At 31.5% G+C, this 24,215-nt stretch overlaps 1 protein-coding gene across 2 annotated transcripts in view; it reads right to left on the bottom strand.

The window, feature by feature from the left end:
* LOC126771226 (kinesin-like protein CG14535) overlaps window positions 1-24,215 on the bottom strand; it is a 228,892-nt gene that overhangs the window by 30,367 nt on the left and 174,310 nt on the right. For both annotated transcript variants that reach the window (XM_050490987.1, XM_050490986.1), the window contains one exon: window positions 23,425-23,587. Coding sequence is in view for 1 of the 2 variants with exons in the window: in XM_050490986.1 (XP_050346943.1) it covers window positions 23,425-23,587 (163 nt within the window). In the remaining variant the exon portion in view is untranslated. The remainder of the gene's footprint in view (window positions 1-23,424; window positions 23,588-24,215) is intronic.

Here is a 24,215-nt window from a genome sequence, read left to right as displayed (position 1 = left end):
TAATAAATATTTTTTTAAATATATAACGCATTTTGTCATCATATAATTTCTTATTCTATGTTGACGTGACGTGACGATGTTTTGTTCGTCGTTTATTCTAGTTTTAACACGAAAAAGTCTGACTACTTTAATTTCGGTTCATTTACAATGTATGTGAGAGCTGTATCGATCCATTGGTTGCTAAAAGCAATACTGTATAGCTTAGACCTGGCGGCTATTTGTGTTTTAGGCCTCGTTTAGTTACGGCAGTGTTTATGCGTGACCATAGATTTAAACCATGGCATTATAACATAATCGTAAATAAATGATACATAAAATACATACAAAATAAAATACAAAACAAAATACATTATTCAAGAAATGAAATGCGGTTTCGCGATTTTTACTTTTTTTTATTTAATTACTCGTAATATCATATGTAATCAATCATAATGAATAAATCGAATGTTTCATATACATAACCAAATCATTTAAACAAAGTAAATTAATATTAAGTAAAATATTTTAAAATTTGTGTTACAATTATTTAATCCGCATAAAACTAGCACCGACAGTTTCTGCAAAGTTTCGTCTCGGTTGGTTGGGATCTGGCTTTAAATCCTGTTGCTAGATTTGATTTACACATACTAACAGATTACGTTAAATAAAAGCTTATATAAAAGTATCCTAAGTCCACTTTAAGATCATAATTGACTCAACTAGAAAGTTATTGCGCTATAAATATTGATTACACACTTTTATATTTATCATCAAGATGATAGATGATGGTTGGGGATGACGTACATACGTGATTGATGAAATAGAGCTAAACTATGTCTCTGTGTGTCTGTATATCTCTGTGTGTGCTGTCTCTCTTTGGTAGATTTTTTTTTTAAACTTTTAAAATGATAATTGAAAATAAGTATATTTTTATTTTTGATTTTGAATATAAAATAATATATTATTTTTTACTTATGTAATTAATTGCTTTTTTTTAATTCAGTGTAAGTTATTCTGGGTTAATAAAATAAACATTAATCTGGTGCTGCAATTTTTTTTTTGTTTTGTAATTATTGGAATAATAACTGGCTTTATTACAACAAAGATTGCACATAGATAATACGATTAACAAACAAAGCTATTAGCTACATTAATACAGTAGCGAACACGAAAACTCCATAACTATCCTTTATTCAAATTTATTGTGCTGCACTTTAATATACCCGTATTCAGGACTCCAGAGACCGTTGAACTCTGCGGTTGGTGTTCACACTTCTGCAGAACTAATAACGTAGTCGGGGCAAATATTGTGAATTCGCTCCGAATGATTTTCGTAACGCTGTGGTGTGAATTGGCGACACGACAAATTTTTTTTCGCTTTTAGTTAATAGCGTATTTTGATCTCGTCGGCTTGGTTTCGTTTCCATTCGTTCGTTTCACGTGTCAAACGTCTTTTTTTATTTATATTTTTTTTTCCTCACAGATTCAAATGTGCCACGACCGACAATTCGTTCCAACTACGTATATACGAGTATATTTATATAAAAAATGAAACGTATTAATATACTATATACAACTTGTATAGTTTGACCTTAACTATAAACTAATATAATATGAATGTTTCATATCAATCGGAGATTTCTAGTGTTGTTTGCAACCAAAAAAAAAACAAACTTACCTTTTTATTATAATAGTATTATATATACATATTTATTTATTATCATAATCGTAGGGCTGATAATAATTTTATTATTATCGGTATAACTAATACATGCTTATGACTTTTTAATACAGACGTGAGTTTTTTCAACGTGGTTATCATTTAAAACCGTTATAAAATCCGAGAACTAAAATCTGTAGTTACCGCTATAATTATTGTGTTTGGGTATTGAGGTTACTGCAAAGTCAGAGTCCAATAAGAGAATCCAATAAATGAAAAATTCAATACACAATTATAGTCTCGATGCCATTTCGTTAAACCTTATCTTTGAATGAAAAAAATAAACGATTTTCAAAGGAATCCCGTTGTCAATAAGGAGGAAGGGCAGGCAATTACGCGACGCAATCGATATCTCTCGGCAGATAATGTTTTATGCAGAGCCTCCGGTCCACTCCTCTGTCAACTGCATTTTAAATAAGAGACCGAAGGTTATTTTTGGACGTACAAATTGTTTGGACTAAATTCCTAAACTAGTCCCGATTAAGTTATAGTTTTTGTGAATATTTTTTTTAGTTTTATTAGTAATACTTTATATACTGTAATCCTCTAAACTGAATCATTCATAGGGCAATCATTCTGTAAGATGGATGAAAAAAGTAAAATGTTCAGAAGACACAAAGTGCAATATGTGTCCGCAAATTAAGTTGCACTGTTACTCTCATAATAGAAGAAAAAGTCAACATCTATACATTAAGTATGTATAAGTATTCAAGTTACTAATTGGTTGTTATAAATGTACCAAGTATAAAGTCAAATATCATCGTATAATGGGAAGGCAATCTGATAAGTCCTGGGAGAGATCAGGTGAAGAACCGACGTACGGGTGAGGGAGTATAATATTGCCTGGTTCTACGCTGCAAGTGTTCTCAGAGTTATGTTTGCCCCGATTGGAAGCTGAACATTCGGTTTCTGTAACCAGACATGCTCGTCACTAGATCAATGAAGCTGTTATTTTATTACAATTTTTTAAAGTATTTCTTTTCCCCAATATGAACATTGTTTTTAATTTAAGTTTTTGGACTTAAATTGAATATGCGATAGGTCTATAAAAATCAAATTTTAATATTGTACACAAGCAATGCATAGAATAAAAACACTTTTTTGTCAAATTTACCTATTCGCGTAATAAAATATAAAGAAAGGCGGAAAATTTAAAGAAAAATATAAATATTTGGAACGAAAAAAATTTGCCATTGTTTTATTTAACGCCGATAACTTTTGTCAGGATCTCGCTCATCTTTTGTCGGAGTTTTTGAATTCTTTTCATTACAAAAAAGTCTGTTATAGGTAAATGGGTTTTATAAAAGTGGGTCAAAAGATAGAGATACAATAGATGTTATTTTTATTTTGTAATGTCAACCAGCGAAGCGAGAAATACCGGATAAGTTCGGGTTTAAAACGAAACGTTTATATTACTGATTCTGACTATTGTTATTCTTAGCTAGTTTTTGTTTATACAGTCTGTTCAAGATTGAAGATAGTTTGCGTTGCATAATTTACTTTCATAGTAAACATTCCTTCATCAATATTGTCTGCGTCAAAAAGCAGTCCTTCCTTTCATTCCTTTGCAATTTCTTTTACACCTAAGACACGAGAGCTGTGACGGCCCAGTGGTTAGAACCCGTGAATCTTAACCGGAGAATCAGGGTTCTAATTTATTAATTTATTCAGAACATCCAAAAAAGTAACTATATGTATAATATATAAGACGAATGAAATAACAAATAAAATGAAGTTAATTTAATTTCTAGTTATAAGACATTACGACATGACAAAAAAATGTTTGCTACCACTACAGCTCGAATAATTACACTTAATACTAAGTTAAGCTTAAATTAAAAAAAAAACTAAATTAAAACCATAAAAAAACTAAGTTTAAATAAATTAATTTCTAAAAGCCGAGATGGCCCAGTGGTAAGAACATGTGAATCTTAACCGATGATCGTGGGTTCAAACCCGGGCAAGCACCACTGAATTTTCATGTGCTTAATTTGTGATTATAATTCATCTCGTGCTTTACGGTGAAGGAAAACATCGTGAGGAAACCTGCATGTGTCTAATTTCACTGAAATTCTGCCACATGTGTATTCCACCAACCCGCATTGGAGCAGCGTGGTGGAATAAGCTCCAAACCTTCTCCTCAAAAAGAGGAGAGGAGGCCTTTAGCCCAGCAGTGGGACATTCACAGGCTGTTACATACATCAATTTCTAATAAATAGCAAGATTTTTCGGATAATTATTAATATTAATAGTCAGATCGAAGAACGAAAGTTATTTATTGTATTATGAATATTTGAGTGTATAAATTCATCTCGTGCTTGGCGGTAAAGGATAACCTGCATAAGTCAAATTGCCATACGTGTATTCCCACTAAAATTTGAAGAATTGGAGCAGCGTGGTGGAATAAGCTCCAAACTCCCTCAAGAGACAAGGATACCTTTACCTAGCATTAACAGGCTATTAATTAACTTTACTCAATTATTAAATAAATCGTTTATCCTATTCATTTGACCTTCGCCCAATAGCACGACCGGTTTCTTACATAATTCGACATAGCCTGTCTTAATCTTGTCCTTTACGGTGTTTAGCATTCGAATACCTTTACTCTACAGCAGACCATTTTCTTCTATTTATGATATATTCATTTAAAAAAGTCATTTGTATATTGAAGAAGGCTATATAACTTTCTGTAACGACGTTATGGAGTGGAACAGTAACAACATCAATCAATCTGTCAAGTTATAAACCAGTAACGGTTTTAGTTTTTTTTTAAATAAAGACTTTATGAAAGACATCCTTTTGTTCTATGATGCTCGATCAATATAAGTATAACAAGAAACGCTTACAAAACCCTTTCTGTGCCATTATGTCAAGATCTCTTGACTTGTAACGAGCGGTTTTACTACGCGTGTTTCATCTTATATAAAGTTATTTACTCAATGCGACCGATCCGATACGACAACGCACCCGATTAATCTGGACGTTTTCTTAACATGTCGCATCGGTTTTGATATATCGGATATATTAAACAGACCTAGCGAGTTAGCAACAAGATGGGCATAGTAATTACAGTACTCACAATGTTAGATGAGAGGAAAAACGTTTAGCTATAGTAAGAGATCGTTCCATCTTACCTAGTTCTTATGTACTTGGAATTATTTGTATCTTTAATATAAATGTACGGTACATTTACAGATTATTCCATCTTACAGAGCCACAAATTTAATTCAGATACGAGTCATTCATGAGTTATTTTCTGAATTGATATTTCTTGTCTCTTTACTTCGAATGTAATAAGTAATTTTAAAAAATATGACAGATGACGTTTGGTAACAATTCACACTTTTCATATTTCATATAATAATGAATTTAAATTTAATTTGAAGTCTGAATGTGAGCTTTCCATTCTATATATCGTAACATTTTAAAATGCACTGCACGGAGTCTTTTTTTGTAGTAGATAATCTTGTTATAATTGTACATGCTGATGGCTTTAAATTGCCTTTGATCAATTTTAGCCGCAGCTATAACTCTGTGAAATTTATTGGCTGAATATAAAACTTTATATATCACGATGAATGTTAATTGCTATCTAATTACTGCATATAATCTTCGCTAATAAAAACGAGCAAGTTTTAGGGATTAAATGAAAGGGGTAAATGATATTTTTTAAGAGTATGTATTTAACTATATTATTGTTATGACTTTTTCATCTTTATAAACTCATTAAAATAGCAAAATAGTAAACGTATTGTGATGAAAAATTCGCAGTTTCGAATCTCAACTTTTGGTTTGTTATCATACCTACTTATAACACAAATTATCGCTTAATTGGATGAGAAAATAGAAGTATTATTCATACTTTGCTATTGCTAGAGTTATTGCTAGAGTTCCTTAATAACATATAAATATATTTTATTGAAACGCTTAATTCTATTTAATTTAAGCAAAAATAGTATAGGTGCAGTTCTTTGTGACCCATTGCGATGTATTTATTGCATTCGCAGCGGTGTTCCGGGGGATCACGTGACCATCGCACATTACCACAATTAACAATAAACTATATTCAATTCAACACCAACATTGTAATAAGGCATTACAATAATCGTATATCATGTGATGTACAATATTTTTAAACGCGAATCCGTCGTACTGTTGAAGATAAGTGGATGTAGGCACGCTCCGCAAGGCGTATGAAAAAATGGCGGGTGAATTTTATTTACTCTAGGGAAACTATTCGAGATTAAAATTGTCCTTTTATTCTGTCTTGTGTCATGGGATCGCTATATTATAAAGAATGATGAAAATAATATATTTGCATTCTTTTCCTCGTAGTTCCAATTAGAATAATTATTTCGGTCACGGCGACAGCTTCTAATGGAGAATAGCCCACTACGCAGGAAATATTACAGTGTTGGTATACAGATGCGTTCTCTTTTCCATTACTTTTATTATCCACACGATCGAAGAAAGTTCAGACGTTGTCTTCTCAGTATCAACTTTAACTTTTGAACTTAGAGCTGCTTCTGAGATTTTTTTTTATATTTAATAAAACAATACAATACACTTATTGGCTCGACCTGGAGTTTGAACTCTGTATCTCGAAATTTGGAGCCTTATTACTAGACCGATGAGATTGAAATTCGTTTAAATATATAATCATCGTTATTAGTATTTGTTTTTATTATGACCTCAACAAATATAATTATCGAAGCTTCGACAACTCAAACCCACCTATTACGATACAAACGACCCTTGATAATTGGTTTCATATACTGGGTATTGCCAACGACCCATTGTCCGCAAATGTACGTTTGATAAGCTTATTACTACCGCAAATGTCAGCGAAATTAATTAGTATCGGGGTCTTATGGGCCCAACGACATTGGTGCTCAATTTGGAGTGTACAGTGTTGAAAGATAGGGAGTTCCATCTGTATTTAGTAGTTCGAACCGCATTTCCATTTCAATTAAATATTAATGAACAATAATAACAGTGAAATGGTGTGGGTCTGGACATAATGATATCATAATTTTCAATTAATTTAGATTTTAGTATAATAACGCTTAGTATAGCAAAAAAAAGGTGTTGCCGAAATCGGTCTGGAGGACATTATTATTATTATTATATTTGTAATACATGCCCTGATTGTATTCTGTTTGAGTACCTGTATAAAAAAAAACTATTGTTACTAACTCAATTTAAGCAAAAAAACTACAATAACGGTAACCATTACGCTGTACTGGTTCATTCCACATTCATCAAGTCAATTGAACAATGCAGAACATTATCGTTTAATTAATCGCCAGTCATAAATAAAAATAACAGCCACGCTCGTAAATCCTTTAATTTTTACACTTTAAACTAGTATCCTAGCTACGGCGGAGCTATAAAATTGTCATCAACATTTATTTCGGAGTTAATATTTGAACCAGTGAATTTAGGTGTATGAGGCACGCGATAGTGGTACAAAAACGACGTAACTATTGTATATGGGTGAACATAGAGAAGTAGAATAAGAATAATTTATTTATACATACGTCCGTTTTTGTATAAGCTTTTTCTGCTTTTGTAACTGCATTTGTTTTTGATTTTTCTAATTGATAAATATAAATTCGACGTTGAAAAATATAAAGACGATGATATAAATGATAAAACTCGTCTTAATTTACAGGTAAGGTATGAATAATAGATTTATTTGTATTTAATTATTTTTTTATATTACCAACATCTAATTTTTTTTTTTATATTCGTATTATAAATGAGAAAGTAATTCTGTCTGTCTTTCTGACGCTTTCACAACTAAATAACTTTCACATTTTTTAGCATATCAATGTAACTGTAACATCTTTAAAAGTTTTTTTTTAATACATATGCTAGCGCTTGACTGTTATCACACCCGATGGAAAGTGAAGATACAGTCTAATGTGGAGCGCGCTTGCCTAGAAGATGCCTATTCACTTTTGACTTGAAGGTACCCTAGACCTTAACGGTGCGTATCAGAAACGAGGAAGCAAATCGTATTTTTTTAGATAAATAGTATACGCTGCTGCAGATTTGTCTCTAGAAATTTTGAACATCACCAAATCTTAAATAGAAAGTTTACTGTAGCTGTTATAGTTTTGGCAGCGTTCGCTTATTCGGACCGACAATTTTCTCCCCGATTACTTTAACATAATACGCTTTATCTCAAAAAACATATAACACGGATATATATAATTAAGAAAAAAATATTATTTTTACATATATGTAAAAAATATTTTGCAATAATAAAGAATTAAGTCGTTTCCAGTTTTATGTAAAATATTATTTAAAATAATATTATATAAGATCGAATATAAAAATTATGATATCAAAGCGGTAAAGAGAGCTTGCAGAGACAATGCGCTGGAAATTATCAAAACGAGTGAAAGGGAACAGGATCACAATTGATATTGATGGCTCTTTGAAACGGACGCCGTCGAAGGGAACAGAAGTCAATCAAGCGATAATTACAATAAAAACAGTAGCCGGATTGAGTTGGAAAACCGTTCATCCGCTTCGTGGGCCATGAAATGTGATTCATTTTAAGATATATTTGCTTAAATTAATCATAAATATACATCGTAACTCAAAAAATATTGCCAGTATATAAGTGCATATTCTTTATATATATATGGTATATATCCAACATACTCATATAATGGCCAAGTGGATATAATATATTGTGCTACAAGTACTATATAGGCTCCTGTACTTTATTTTTTTTTTTAAATATCTTTGCCGTAAAATAGGAACGCTTTTATATAGCCCATTGATTTAATTGCGGGTTCACAGCCAAGCATCACTGAATTTTCATGTGCTTAATTCGCGTTTATAATTCATCTCGTGCTCGGCGGTGAAGGAAAACGTCGTTAGGAAACCTACATGTGTCTAATTTAATATTCTGGTGGATAGTAGTGAGGCAGAACTTTGCATTGGATCAACCGAATCGATTCGACCCGTATTGGAGCAGCGTGGTGAAATAAGCTCCAAACGTACTCCTCAAAGGAGAGGAAGCCCTAGCACAGCAGTGGAACATTCAAGGCTATTACTTGCTTGCTTATTATACAGACGAATTGAGATCCTGATCGTTTTTTGAAGCTGTTAATAAAAATTACCGTAAAATTACTAAAAATATTCAACAAGTTATTAAAAAAGGTTACAATTTTAAATACAAGTTTGTTTTAAATCACCATTTTAGTAGCCATACGATGCGAAAAGAAACAAGGCGATAATTCGAGTGAAAACAAGCGCGTAATTGATTAACGAGCAACCCTCGACCTTGCGTCGCTTTATTAAATTCCACTCCGTTATTTTTGCAACTGTCTATAATTATTAAAGGGGAGAGAATTGATAGTTCGGTTATTGGATATCATGTAAGAATTTATTATGAAAAAACGTGGAGGGAAATTTTAGTTATTTTGATTTTTATTAATGTTAAATAAAAAATCAAGCTAAATTATGTTTTTTTTAGAATAGGCGGACGAGCATATGGGCCACCTGCTGGTAAGTCATTAACGCCCATAGACATTGGCATTGTAAGAAATGTTAACCATCGCCTACATCGCCAATGCGCCACCAACCTTGGGAATTATGGTGTTATGCATGTAATTACACTGGAACCGAAACAACAATATCATATAAGACTAAGTCACATTGTAATATATAATATTAGATGTGCTACGAATTAATATTAAATATTACTGGAGAGTATCTGTCATTTTTTATATATATTAATAATAATCTATATTTTTAATCTGGCAACAAGAACATTGACAGATACTCTTTATGGCAGGAAACTGATAGACTTGAATACTTTTTACGAGCATTGCGGATTACGTGTTGAGATCTAGTTTTTACAATCAAGTACCGCTGTTGCGGTAGATTAGTGGGTGGTGTCTACCCAGACGAGCTTGCAAAAAGCCCTACGAATATATTATGTTATTCACTCTAGATCGATTCTTCTAAATACCATATTACATAAAAATCTCAGGTCCTAAAATACCAAAATGTTCAGCGAAACCTTAGATTCCAAAATCATAGAAAAGAACTGTAACGTTACTGTCAGGACATTGTTTAAATTAGCTTCGAGTTTTTTTGTCGAGTAACGAGTACCGAGAAATAACGCTTTCAGTCACGCATTTCACGAATACCCACGCTTTAAGAGTGCATTCTATTCACTGGGTCATCTCGATTTAATTGAAAATATAAATATAATTTAAATCACAACGCAATCTCGTAAGATTGTTTTTATTTGATATTCGGATTTAAATAATGTAAATTATAAGATACTGCTTTCTTATTTCGGAAGAAATATGCATTTATGTGACGTAACAAGTATTTATTTATATGTTAATATTAAAAAGCAGAAGTTTTTATAAATAAACATTTCAAATTAAAACATTTTTCACATCAAACAATCGATTCACATAAAAATTTGCTTTCTATACTTTTATATATCTGTTAAATTAAAGTAAGCATGGAGCACGCAGGTACATAGATCATTTACTATTTCATGATAAATAATAAAACAAAGCATTTTCTCGTGCGAAGGTCCTCTGGCCAGACGCCAAGCTCGGGTAATTTGATAAAAACGCCCAACAACGGGGTAGTTTCAAACTTTAGACCGGCTTTATTAGCTCTGTTACGTTCATATTCACTGCCTTTACCGACCGTTTTAAAGCTAAACTTGTAAACGTTTTAATAAATAACAATTCTTTAGATTAAACTGATTCGACTTTAGCATTAATAGCTAGTTGTTGTTGCATTACAGTAAGTTTGCCTCAGTAATGTTGTTAACCCAATGAAATTGTATATGAAGTACTTTTGATTTAATAGAGAGTTTCTGTTTGTTGGTAAATTATCAGTTATTTTGATGATTATATCGTTGGAAGTTCACTCATATTTCGTTGATATTCTTGTTATTTTTTGTTAAAATTCTGTATACGGACATAATTACATAGTAATAATATATTCCTGAAGCATAGATTCGATTTTTATGAAAATGTGGTGAGTTGTTCTGCGTACGCATCGGAAGGTCCCTGAACCATAAAAATCAAGATTTTTCTTACCCGTGGCAAGCCGGAGCGAGTAGCTAGTAGTAAATAGTAATAGCAGCATTATCAATCACTTTTACATCAAGAGTACTCATTTATATTCATTAGCATTTGTGACTTTATTTTCACTGAAATATGCTTTATACTTCTTGAATCCTATTAATCAACTGTGCAGTAACTTTGAATAAAAGATTTCAACTTTTGCTGTTCAAATTTATATTTGTGTAAGCATTTTATCGAATAATAAATATAGATTGACTAAATATACTATACAGTACAGAACAGCCTGTAAATGTCCCACTGCTGGGCTAAGGCCTCCTCTCCCTTTTTTGAGGAGAAGGTTTGGAGCTTATTCCACCACGCTGCTCCAGTGCGGGTTGGTAGAATACACATGTGGCAGAATTTCGATGAAATTAGACACATGCAGGTTTCCTCACGATGTTTTCCTTCACCGAAAAGCACGAGATGAATTATAAACAGAAATTAAGCACATGTAAATTCAGAGATGCTTGCCCGGGTTTGAACCCACGTTCATCGGTTAAGATTCACGCGTTCTTACCACTGGGCCATCTCGACAATATACTATATATATATATATATAAAATTAATCAATGTGAATTTGTTATTTGTAATCTTAAGATGTACTTGCCACGACCACAAGGAATATGAACATAGCTTGTACGCTAATGTGATCTATTCCAACATATTAAACGGCATAATACTATAAGACGCTTGATCTAATCCACTTCCTTGTCAACATTAGCTAAATTCATTAGGTTTGTGTTATAGATATAGTGTAATTAAAACCGTTACTTGATTTTGACACATAGATCTTAATGCAGTTAATTACTGGTGGTAGAGCTTTGTGCAAGCTCGTCTGGGTAGGTACCACCCACTCATCAGATATTCTACCGCAAAACAGCAGTACTTGTTATTGTTGTGTTCCAGTTTGAAGGGTGAGTGAGCCAGTGTAATTATAGGCACAAGGGACATAAAATCTTAGTTCCCAAGGTTGGTGGCGCATTGGCTAATGTAAGCGATGGTTGACATTTCTTACAATGCCAATGTCCAAGGGCGTTTGGTGACCACTTACCATCAGGTCCTAGGGCCCATACGCTCGTCCGCCTTCCTATTCTATAAAAAAATTTGTAATAGTTGCGTTTGACTTAGAAATGAGAAAGTTTTTGTAAATCGAAATGGCCGTGGTTAGAAATCTTATCGGGGATAGCGGGTTGAAACCCGCACAACTCTGTTTTATATGTGTATTTCATAAATAATTTTGTTCGGCGGTGGAGATAAATATCGAAAAAAATAAGAAAATCTGCTTATGTCCGATGAAAATGTATGTATCGCACATGTGTATACAAAGACCCGACAAAGATATTTGAGTGGCATTCTCTAAAAGTGTAGAATGTTTGAGTCTTATTTTGTCCAACATGTATAAGCTTTATAACATAAAAGTAAGATGTCGTATATAGGGAAGAAATATCCGCAATAAAAAAAATCACGGGTCAATGCACGCCAGACAAGTAAATATTAAATGCATGTAGCTGATAGTTCACTATGCAGTTGCGTGAGTGAAGCCGACACGCCGTCGTGCGTAATATTGAGAGGAGTTGGCTGCAACGGACTCTCGGATCATCTAGAACGTTATGAGAGGGGTATAAGTAACGCTAGACTGGTGGTTGAGATCTGGTAGGAACTTGGTTTTCAAATAAAATTTACTAATCAAATTTATTTCAGAAGCAATTACAGACTATTTTTTTTTTAATTTTATAGAGAAAGGCCTTCAAATGTATCAACGTATTATCGTTATCTATATATAATTTTATACTCTATAATTGTATATAATATGTATATGCTAAATAATAATTATATATATTTGTATGAATGTATATGTGGATGTGTGTGTATGTATGTATGTATATGTGGTTAGTGGGATGTAGATATGTGTAGTCTATTAAATATTTAGTATCTCCTTTTTATATGTAAATGCACTTACCTGTTCTCTTACAAAATTCTTTCACCAAAGGTTGTCTGTTAGAGATCGCTATAAGCGATAAGACCGCCTTTGCGCACCATTTTTTATTTTCTTTTTCTTTGATTGTTTCCTACTTCTCTCATTTTATGTATATGTTGTGCAAAAAGTGTTAAATAAATAAATAAATAAATAAATAAATAAAACGTATTGTCACAACAGTGTTTTATATTACTTATCAATTATGTTATTAAGATACTAGTTTCTGCCCGAGGTGAGGCTTAAGGTATAAAAAGTAGCATATGGGTCTCGAGCTTGCTTTAAACTAAATTTTTTAAAAGACTTGTAGTATGTAAGTGTGCGTCTTACAGCTATAGGATATATATACTAAGCTACATCTAATACACACTTACATACTACGATTTTTTTCTACTGTTTTCCAATTTGTCTGTGATACAAATGTATCTCTGTTGTGCCTTTCTACTGCAGCTATCAACAAAAAGATAACACAATTTATAACAATGTCAAACTAACTGACACAAAAGAAAAACCGAAGCTTCACATATTTCTTCGTTTTTTTCTTCTCCTGATTTCATTACCAAGAGAAACACGTAAATAACATGCGAAAACAAGGCAAATTGATATGTTTCCTTCGTGGACGTGCACATCAAAGGAGGAAGACGGTATGTAATCCGTATCAATAACGCAGAGCCGCTACTGTATAAATCATCTGTACATGTGGGACTTCGTTTGGTCCAAAGAAAAATTTACCGACGAAGTAAAAAGATAAGACATAGAAGATATAACTGATAAAATTGAGTCCACATTTAATTACAATAATTAATCTTATTTTTTATTAATATTGTTTTATGTTTGTGTATTTAAATATTTATTTTTTATTTAGATAGTTTTTGCTTTTGTTTTTAAGTTTATGAGTGTGTTTCCTGGAAAAAAAAAACAAAATATAAAAAAAGCCGAGCGAAACTCCGATGCCCAGATACCTACTATTAGTGTTCGAACGCATGAATATTAAGTGATAATAAGTATGTTTCAGTTACAGTTTTTTTGCTTTAAATAAAATTATATGTTTTTTTTTATTATTAAATTGTTCTTTTATTGTGTATATATTTTTTTTAATTGTTAAGGTTTTTTTTAGATTTATTTTTATTGTGTTGTCGATGATAACTGAGTTTTAAGTTTTTTGTAAATGACGTTTTTTTTTCCAGCACAAGAGGCTTTGTTGCCGTTATAATTATTTATCTTCTTAATTTTAGTTTATCTTATTAATTTAATTCTTTTATATTAACAGCCTGTTAATGTCCCACTGCTGGGCTAAGGCCTCCTCTCCCTTTTGAGGAGAAGGTTTGGAGCTTATTCCACCACGCTGCTCCAATGCGGATTGGTAGAATACACATGTGGCAGGATTTCAATGAAATTAGACACATGCAGGTTTCCTCACGATGTTTTCCTTCACCGTCAAGCACGAGATGAATTATAAACACAAATTAAGCACATGAAAGTTCAGTGGTGCTTGCCCGGGTTTGAACCCACGATCATCGGTTAAGATTCACGCGTTCGAACCACTGGGCCATCTCGACTTTTTTAATTTATTTATTTAATTTAATTTAATTCTTTGATTCTACTTAAATTGGATGTTATTGTTAATTCTAATTATGATTTTATACAAACTCTCTGATAAATAAACACGTAGAGTTTATTTAATCTGAAATACTGAATTGCAATAAACAAGTTATATAAGTATAATTATTATGTCAATTCTGAGTGAGATTATACTGGTGCGTATATAACTTTTATGTAAATGCAAACGGCTGATGGCTTACTTGGTGGAAAGTGACTATCACCGTCCATGATATCTGCAATACCGCTAGGCCGGCAAGGGCCTTTAAGAAATGAGCATGTATGAAATATTTATTAGCAATTCGTTATATCTTATAACTTAGACGGGGTCTGAATAAAAAAGGGTCGAATCAATAAGAAGTTTAATCCCGCGGGCAGCGGCCACGATCTCATTGGCCGATACAAATTGACAGCAGGGAAGTGGCGCATTGAGCTGTACTTTAAGTGTTCTTTTATTTATTCTTAAGTGTTTTAGAGGTAAAGGTATTTTTTCGCTCGTCTTTAATATTAAATGTGATTGTACAGACGTTGTTTTATTTTTATTTTAAGAGGAATTTGGATTGCCTTTTGTAAATGCTATAATTTTGATTATAATATTGTAAAATATCATGTAAAAAAACAAAAATATAATAATATTTGTATTGTTATTTTTTTTTTTTTATTTATTATTTAGATAAGTTTTTAACATTCTCATCAGGACTTTAAATATGTATTTTCAGTAATAGTATAGTAGAATTATTTGTGTTTGTCTTATTGTCGTACTTGTTTGTCGAATCTCCACAGTACTTGTATGAGTTGAGAGACTTATTAATTATTCTATTTTCAAATGTCAGTTGTATATTTAAAGTAAACAACACAAATTTAATTAAAATTTTACAAAATAAATAAAAAAATCTCTTCTATACAACTTTATGAGTTAGAAACATATTATTTTTATTATAACATTAAATATTATTAAAAACCTCTTTTTATAAAACAACATAAATGATATTATTTAAGAATAGGACATTATTTCACCTAACTTGAAATAAAGCTATCAAAGCGGAGACAATAAATATAGGAAGATCACGTCATCATATATCATCGTAATTGACCAACGTAATAGACAATTCGAATGCAACCTTATGTCCGTTATCATAAGGTATATATTTCCAAAAAATACTGTCCAACAGAACCACCTGAACGTCTCATAGATCTTGAAGCTACTTATATCACTGAAGGGTCCACAGAGGCCCCTCAAATGTCCAAATAGCATTAGTGTTTAATAACACGAGCGAGATTGTTTTGACACGTTATGAGATTTACAGATACTTAGAAAAGGAAACTGGATTCATATAGGACTATTTTTGACAAAGATTTTGATTTTCAATTTTAACAATATGATTTGAACTATGATTCTTATATAATGAGAAAGTCATTAAAAGTTAAGTGTTTGCAAAAATAATGCCGAAAAATATTCCGCCTTTCCTCCCGGGAAGAAGGTTTTAGAAGCTTATGTCACCACACTATTCCAATAAGGGTAGCATATCTTCAGACACGTGAATAGTTATAATAAATAAAACTAGAATAATAGTAATAATTATTAAGTTGTTGAGCTGAGAGGGTGAGAATAAGCATCTAAACTAAAGATTTAGGGTTTCAATCACTTCAAAAGAATGGAAGCCTTTACCATTCATTTGGAAGATATTGAAAAACAAGTTATTTTGTAAAAATTTATAGAAATTTTATAACCCACATCGTTTACTTCGCTTTTATTTTGATCCACCGCATCACCGTGTGCCGCATATTTGTACTCGCGTACCTCTTATCAGGACCATAGATTCTCTGAATTGCAAATTCGGCTCAGTTACAAACAACTACGCGAAGTTTTCAAGCAGAAATTTTCTATCGCTATTTTAAAGTTTTCGAAATACAAACCGATCTATTTTTTTTTTAAATTTTACAATCCTGTTATTTTATTTTAAATATTTAGGACGTTTTTGTGTGAAATTTTTATTCGAACTTTAATTGGCTATTCGAACAATGTTCATTGAATTATTTATTTATGTAAAATGTTCAAATCCCTGTGTCAAATATTTTGCATAAATAATTGGGTTAGTTTATATCAATTGAGTTGCTGACTTATTCATTTATTTAGGCAATCAGTAGTTAAATACATACAAATTTTAAGTATTTATATATATATTAGAGTTTAGGTTTTCTTCCATGCTTGGCAGCGGATTGACAGTGTGTGAAGCGTTTTGTGATTATTTTACTGTGCCTTTGTCTTACTAGATTAAATTATGTGTAAATAATTAAGGATTTACTTGTAATTTATAAATTATTTTTCTTATGTTTTTTTTTTATGAAAGCTTATTGTATATTTTAAGTCGCATATATTATAAAATTAAATAAGCAATTCTGGTACATATATTTAGATAAGCTTTTGTTTTTTAAGTTTATCTAATAGGCGTCTTCCCTAAAAAAACAACTTTTTATAACCGATTATTAGAGCCCAGTCGCACGGTCGCTCAGGTATTACATAAGGAACGTAAATGTGCTCAGTATAGCGTGTGAACTGAGCTATATCCTAACGAGACGGTTTGCATCGCTCGTAATTGCAAACACGCATAAATTATTAAATAAAGAACACAATTCTGCAGCGAGCTTAGTGCCTGTTAGTGCTCAGGATACATTTAAATTAAATTAGAAACTTAATTACAAAAAGTGTTGACTTTATTCAAAATAAAGAAGAATGTTAGTGTTATAATTATTAGTTTAGATTGTAGTTATGAATAGTTTTCACTTACACCTTATTTTTTTTTAATTAACGCAGACTTGTATATTCTACTCGATAGTAGTCGAGCAAATGTCGAGCATTATACGTTATCCTAATAGAACCGGAAACATTAATTACAATGTTATAATTAAAATTTATTTGGTTTTAATTATAACAAGAATAGGTTTAATACTTTGCCTGTGTAATATTACTTGAGCTAATCGAAATAAACAGGACAGTGTGTGTTTCAGTCATTTTATGCTAGGCGATAAAGGAAAACGTCGTGTGTTTATCGAATCTTGGATGAAATTTCGCCACTTGTGTATTCAACTCGCTCCAAGTCTTCTTCTCAAGAGGATAGACCTTAGCCTAGTTCTGGGATATATTCTGTAATTGGCTTATATATTTTAATAAAGGAAAATAAACCTTATTTAATGTTAAATAAGTTTTTTAATTATTTAATTTAATATATGTTCCTTTTATGTTCTACGTAAAAATATTTTTTTACGTATAACATAAAAGATTCGTAGGTATCTAGGCTGTCCGCTTGGGAAACCTGAGACATGGTTCGTTGGTGCGTTAGTTTGCCTTATGACATTAGTGGTCTTGGGACAGAGCTTATCCGGTCACTGAAACGACGAGATGCAAGTTCAGAACTAAATGATTACTTAGAAAATGATTCTTTTTGATTTATTTTATCTAAGTTATAAATGCTTGTTGTTGTAAAGTAAAGGTGTCCGGTTTGAATTGTAGTTGAAATGAAATCAACATTTCCGTGAATAATATAATTAAATAATGTAAATGTCAATTTCTATCATCTAACTTAAAAAAAAATGTAAATATTTTTTTATCACATGAATGTAATATTTCTTAGTCCTAATTTGTCTAAGTTTGAATTTTTGTTTATACATGATTAGAGTTCAAGCTGACGTAAGCGCTTAGTTAGATTTTAGTTCCAAATACAACGTTAGTAAATCGTGCAATGTGGTTCCCTGGCTCGTTGGCTTGTCTCGTGATGTTAGCGGTATATGCACAGAGCGCGTCCGGTCGCTTGGACCGTGGCAGACTGGGTGTTACGGTACAGGAAAGGCGCTCTACTATAAAAATTTAACCCGTTAAAAATATTATTTAGTATTTTATAAAGATATGTTTTATAAATTTACTATTCACACCATGGAATGTTATGTTAACTATACAATCATATGCTTTAAGTTTCATCTGGAAGTGGGTAAGGTTTTTTGATCTTTATGTCAGTCAGTGAAACTCTGCCGCATGTCTAGATATTACATACTTTATTATTTTACTATGAGATGTCATATTATAACACGATCATATAATGTTTTAAATGCTTTTATGAAATTTAAATATTTTTTAATATTTATAGTTTAGTTGAACTCTTTTTATACCTTACATTTATAATAGATTATTTATTTATTTATTTATTTATTTATTTATAAATATTTATTATCATTTTTTTATGAAGCGATTATTTATTTATTTATTTATAAATTTATTTATTTTTTTATAAATAAATAAATAGATTATATGAGTACCTACTGACCGTTGCTCGTGACTGATGTCGTTAAGTATATCATTTAATAAATCGGCTCGCGAATCTTTCAATATGCTTGTAATAATTAAAAAATCATATGTTTTTTTTAAATACAACACAATTAATCATAAAACAATAAAACTAGGAATAAATATATAATGATACATAATTGTTCATAATATAAATAAGACTGTCCGTAAAGGAGTAACAAGATTATAGGCGAATTTAATCACAAAGTGGACGCCGGATCGTGCTCCGAATGTGTAATAGGCCATGGTCTTTGGTCGTTTAATTGGACGATCAAATCAGCAATAATTGAACAACCAGCATCGAAAGACCAATTACAAAATGTTGCCAATTGTCAAATCGAAGGAAGATATTTTGGAGTTCGAATATTAAATTCTTATTTATATTTCATTCAATTTTTTTATTTGAAACTTTATTTGAAATCAATATATCTTTTGTCAATTCATTAAATGTTATTTTATTTTATTAATTTTAAGCTTTGCACAGTCATTTTTATAATATATAAAATTAAAATTAAAAAAAAAAAAACAAAATACGCATTACAAATTTATATAAAAACACGCCCTCTAAAAGTTTGTCCTATGCCATTGTACTCAAGACGCTGGAACTCTCAGCCTTTGGGCTAAATAAGCGCCAGCTCTTGGGTCACCAGAAGTGTGGACCAGTTTTTTAGAGAGATCTTTTATAATTTATTGAGTATCATTAAATAATTTATATATTGATTAAATTATATATATTTATAAAAAAATATTTATTTAAAAATGTAATGTTATATTATGTATTCATAATTATTAGTTGGTATTTTTATATTCGTCTATTTTTAGAGGGTTATAACTCGAAAAGTGATCAATTTTATTTTTTACTTTAGTAGTCGTTTTTAATAGTCGTTTGGATAACTTTTTTGCACGTGTAACCCTGTCCTTAATATGGGAGGGGTATCAGTGGCAAATGTGATATTTTGCATAGAAGCTAACATTTTCAATAAAGCGCTGAAGCGATAAATATGTTTTCCATACTGGCGATCTCGCCAACGTGGATTTGAAAATAGAATAAGAAGTATTTTAGCATTATTCAATTCAGTCGACAGGATCCAGTAGGGTGGGTGAGTTGCATAATATGTGGTTAAGTGTGTTCAATGAATCTGTTATGACTTGTATTATATATATGTTTTAAATCCGGGCTAGCAATAAATCGATTGAACAAAAAGTTGTGAGAAATCTTACACATTCTATATTTGAAGGTTTCCTCGTATGATACACAATAAAACTGTATATATGTGTTTATAAAAGACTTTTATACGAAAGATCGCTTGTTATAAAATTAGTTAATTTGGGTACTTCGCTCGCGTCAATACCATTTTCAAAGCTCTTTAAAATTAATCATTTTTAAGGAAGGGTTAAATTTTCAAAAATCCTGTAATACTGTGTAAAAGGCAAATTTATGCGTAAACGTATGCAAATTTTCATGGTGTACTAGTTGGGACTGAGCGTTGATATGTAAGTAAGTTAGTCAGTTTTTCTTTTATATATATATAGAAGATAAAAAATAATGATGGCTTGTTCTATATTGATTTTTTTCCTGATAAACAAAATTATTTCCCAAGTCACGAAAAATAAGCTCGTTTTCAAATATTTTCTATACGTAAAAGAAATTGGTAAAGCTTGAAAAAATTTTCTCTTACACAATTAATGCCAATTTATCATCCCTACATATAATATACCTTATTCCGGAATAACGAGGAAAATCATATAATATCTAAATAAATATTTTTTTCTGTAAGAAGTTTTCTGAAGGAAGCTGAGTTCTAAATTAGAAAAAAATACATGTAATAATATAATTAAGTAACTAAGAACTTAAGACTGATTGTAATATTGACTAAGAGAGATCAAGTTAGTTTCATGTCGGTTAGTTTTGGTAGAATCTGCATTTTAAACTGGTGGAAGCATTATCTTGTAAAATGACTTCAAAAGTGCTTGTAAATGCGTACTTGAATGAAGAATTTTTATTTCTTTTTGAATATAAAAAAGTCTAAGTGTGCTTCGTTCGAATGGGCTCTTAAAGTATTCTCGACATTTAACAATGTTTTTAATGCGAAGCTATCTAGTCGGAACTAGGACTCGGAATGTTCGGCGAGGAACTTAGTGGATTTTGTTTTTGATTTCTTAAGCATATTGCTTAATATTTAGTATGTAGAATGTTGCAGGTTTTTCATTATAAATAAAATCGTGTACGTCTTGTGTATTATTATTATTGTTTTAAATTAATTATTAGGCAAAGGCTAAAGCGCAAAGAAATGTATCGTTTTCAGAATAATTATTTTAACAGCACGGGACGTGCCTTGTCAAAACGGACAGATAATCTCAATAAGATAGCTGAACGAAGAGGAGACAGGATCGGTTGGACTAGCGTCGATTGCGGGGAGGCCTACATCCAGTAGTATATCTATTAAGGATATTTTTATTTTATTTAGTTGATTTTTGGAAGTTGTTATAATTAAATCGATTATTTATGTGTCCAAATTATGTACAAATATCTTTATTTGAAGGTTCTTGGGCGTGTTTTAACAAAAAATCGTTAGCTGGCTTTTACGTCACTCATGGTTTAAGATAATGATTATATTTAAAAAGTTTTATTCGTAGGTTGACATAACGTAAATAGTCCTGATGACTATGACGGTTGCTTTATAAAAAATCTATTATGTTTAGGATCTAATAAAAAATTGATGGTGTAGGCAGACTAAATCACATTCAAGCTAGTTTTTACTTACGAATGAGATAAATAAGTCTTACATCGTGAAATTTGTTTAACTTTCTTATATATTATCTCAGAATAAATGTTTTTAAAGTAAAGTTTTTTAACTTGGAAAGTAAGCTAATAAAAGATTAATATCTCAAGCGTTTCCATCGTTAAGGATCCTCATTAGCGCTAGATCATCAGTTGTCTCATTAAATGCTACCAATTAGTGAGCTCCGAGCTTAAGGGGGATTTTCCACTTAAGTTACTAAAATATAAATAAATAATATTATATTAATATTGGTAAATATATGTAAGAATGATTGCTCTTTTTTTGAACAAATGAATGAACCAGTAATAACAATTATATGTTATGTGTTTGGTGACGAATGAATGATGATGAATGGGTTTGGTTTGGTATTAAATTGATTCTTGTGTATCATTACAGGCACAAGGGATATAATATCTTGTTTCCCAAGGTTGGTGGCGCATTGGCAATGTAAGGAATGAACCCATTTTAACTAGTGGTAGAGTTTTGTGCAAGCCCGTCTGGGTAGGTTCCACCCACTCATCAGATATTCTACCGCAAAAGAGCAGTATTTGGTATTGTTGTGTTCCGGTTTGAAGGGTGAGTGAGCCAGTGTAATTACAGGCACAAGGGACATAAAATCTTAGTTCCCAAGGTTGGTGATGTAAACGATGGTTAGCATTTCTTACAATGCCAATGTCTATGGGCGTTGGTGACCACTCTCCATCAGGTGCCCCATATGCTCGTCCGCCTTCCTATTCTATAAAAAAAAGAACAATCTTACAATGCTTATGTTTATGGGCTGTGGTGACCACTTACCATTACGTGGCACATTTTCCCATGTGTCTGCCTATTTCATAATATCCTGCAAGATAGTATAATATGAGGTGCATAATTCAACATGAATATAAGACTCGGTCCCGAGTAGGCATTGTCATGTCGAATGAAGAATTGATAAATGATATACGATCAAGGCCCAGATAAGTAGCTTTACCCGAAATGTACAATAAAATACTACGAAATTCTGCAAACTAATGTCAAACAAAAAAAATAATGTCTTAAGCTTAGGTCAGTTTACCTTTTACCGCAATCAACGTTATCTATCGAGGAGCGTGACTCGACTTCATTCCGCCAGAACATTAGCGCGAATTATGTCTCGAATTTATTCTAAGAGCCATTTAAAGTGCGTTGGATATTCGAAGTGTTCGCGTTTCTTGTGTTCGCAAATTGGTGGTCCGTCTTATTCTATTCAATATTAATGAATTTATGGCGCAGTTTTTTACCATTGAACCTTCGTTAAAAAGCCACGAACGTTGATCATTTTCGTTTTATTTATAGTTTAAATTTATAAAACAAATACAAATTGTTGCATATTCAGTTGTAATTTTATCGGTAATCGCAAGATAAATTCAACTATAATATATATTTATTTTTTATTATAATATATATAAAGATATATATAAAGATATCTATATTATTATTTTATTTTTTATTTTTTTCCTGTTTTAAGTTATGTACATAAGCAAATGGGTCAGATAGAAAAGGAAGATAAAAGTGTAATACTTGTTTTCTCGTATTTACGTTAAATATTAAGGTAAATGTCAGTAGATTCGAAAAAGCGTATACTTATTATGAAAGTAAATATTTTAACCCAATTACTACTTTGCACAACATAAAAGAGGATAAAACATATATTTTTAGATCGAGGCGCTGCAGTATTGTTAAATGTTTTCTTATTCTTATTCAGTATGAGTTGAGATGGCCCAGTGGTTCGTAAACACGTTCTTAACCGAAGAATGGGGGATTAAACCCTGGCAGGCAACACTTCATATGCTTAGTTTATCTTAGAGTTGTACCCTGTACCGGATATGTAGTTTTAAAAATTGCCGCGACTTATAATACGATAAATATATTACTTTCTTCAATGTACTAACCTTGCCCACACCCGTTGGCTCCTTCACACCAAGTCGTCGAAGTAGGGCTGGTGGTGGAGGTGGCGGTGTTCGATGCAAAGCACCGCTGAACCCTGTTGACACAGACTCCTCCTCCCGCTTCCTGCGCTCCCGGTGTGGTGATCCACCGCTGCATTTTGTTGTTCTAAAACAAAAAAGAATATATATTAAAGATAAGATTAGACTCGAAGAGGCGCTTTGGTCAGTATCTTACTACTCATTGGATAATTTAACTCTATCTATTGTTTTGCTTTTAAAATGAGAAAAAAAATTATGTTTATGACAAAAAATATTTTGTACCACAAAAGCTATTGAAAATAATTAAAAAGCACGGAAAATTAAAGAGCTCTTAGATATTATAAATGTATGCTTGTTTTTAAATTTCTTATCAGCTTAATCCAAAAATAATAAAAAAAATCAGTATTCCTCTAAAACACTCCTAAAATTGTTCTCAGTCCCTTTGAATTAATTATATTTCCCGAAATTGTGCGTGATTCGTGTCATTTATAAAAAAACGGTAATGAACTTCCGAAAAATGTTGTAAACTGCTAAAATACGACAAAGAAAATGAGTAGCGGAGTAATTTAAAGCGCAGAGTTCATTGAAAACGGAAACCCAAAATAACGCGACGTCTCCAGAACCCCTCAAGAATTCGAACTCGAAATAAATGGACACTACGTGACATCATGACTGACCTTTTTTACATTTTTCAAAAATTCGCTCCGCGTCAATACCGTGGCATAAAGCCTTTCCTCTGATGGATGGTTCTTACG

This window comes from Nymphalis io, chromosome 10 (assembly GCF_905147045.1).
Source record: "Nymphalis io chromosome 10, ilAglIoxx1.1, whole genome shotgun sequence".
NCBI classification, from domain to species: domain Eukaryota; kingdom Metazoa; phylum Arthropoda; class Insecta; order Lepidoptera; family Nymphalidae; genus Nymphalis; species Nymphalis io.
This window is presented reverse-complemented; position numbering and strand designations above follow the sequence as displayed.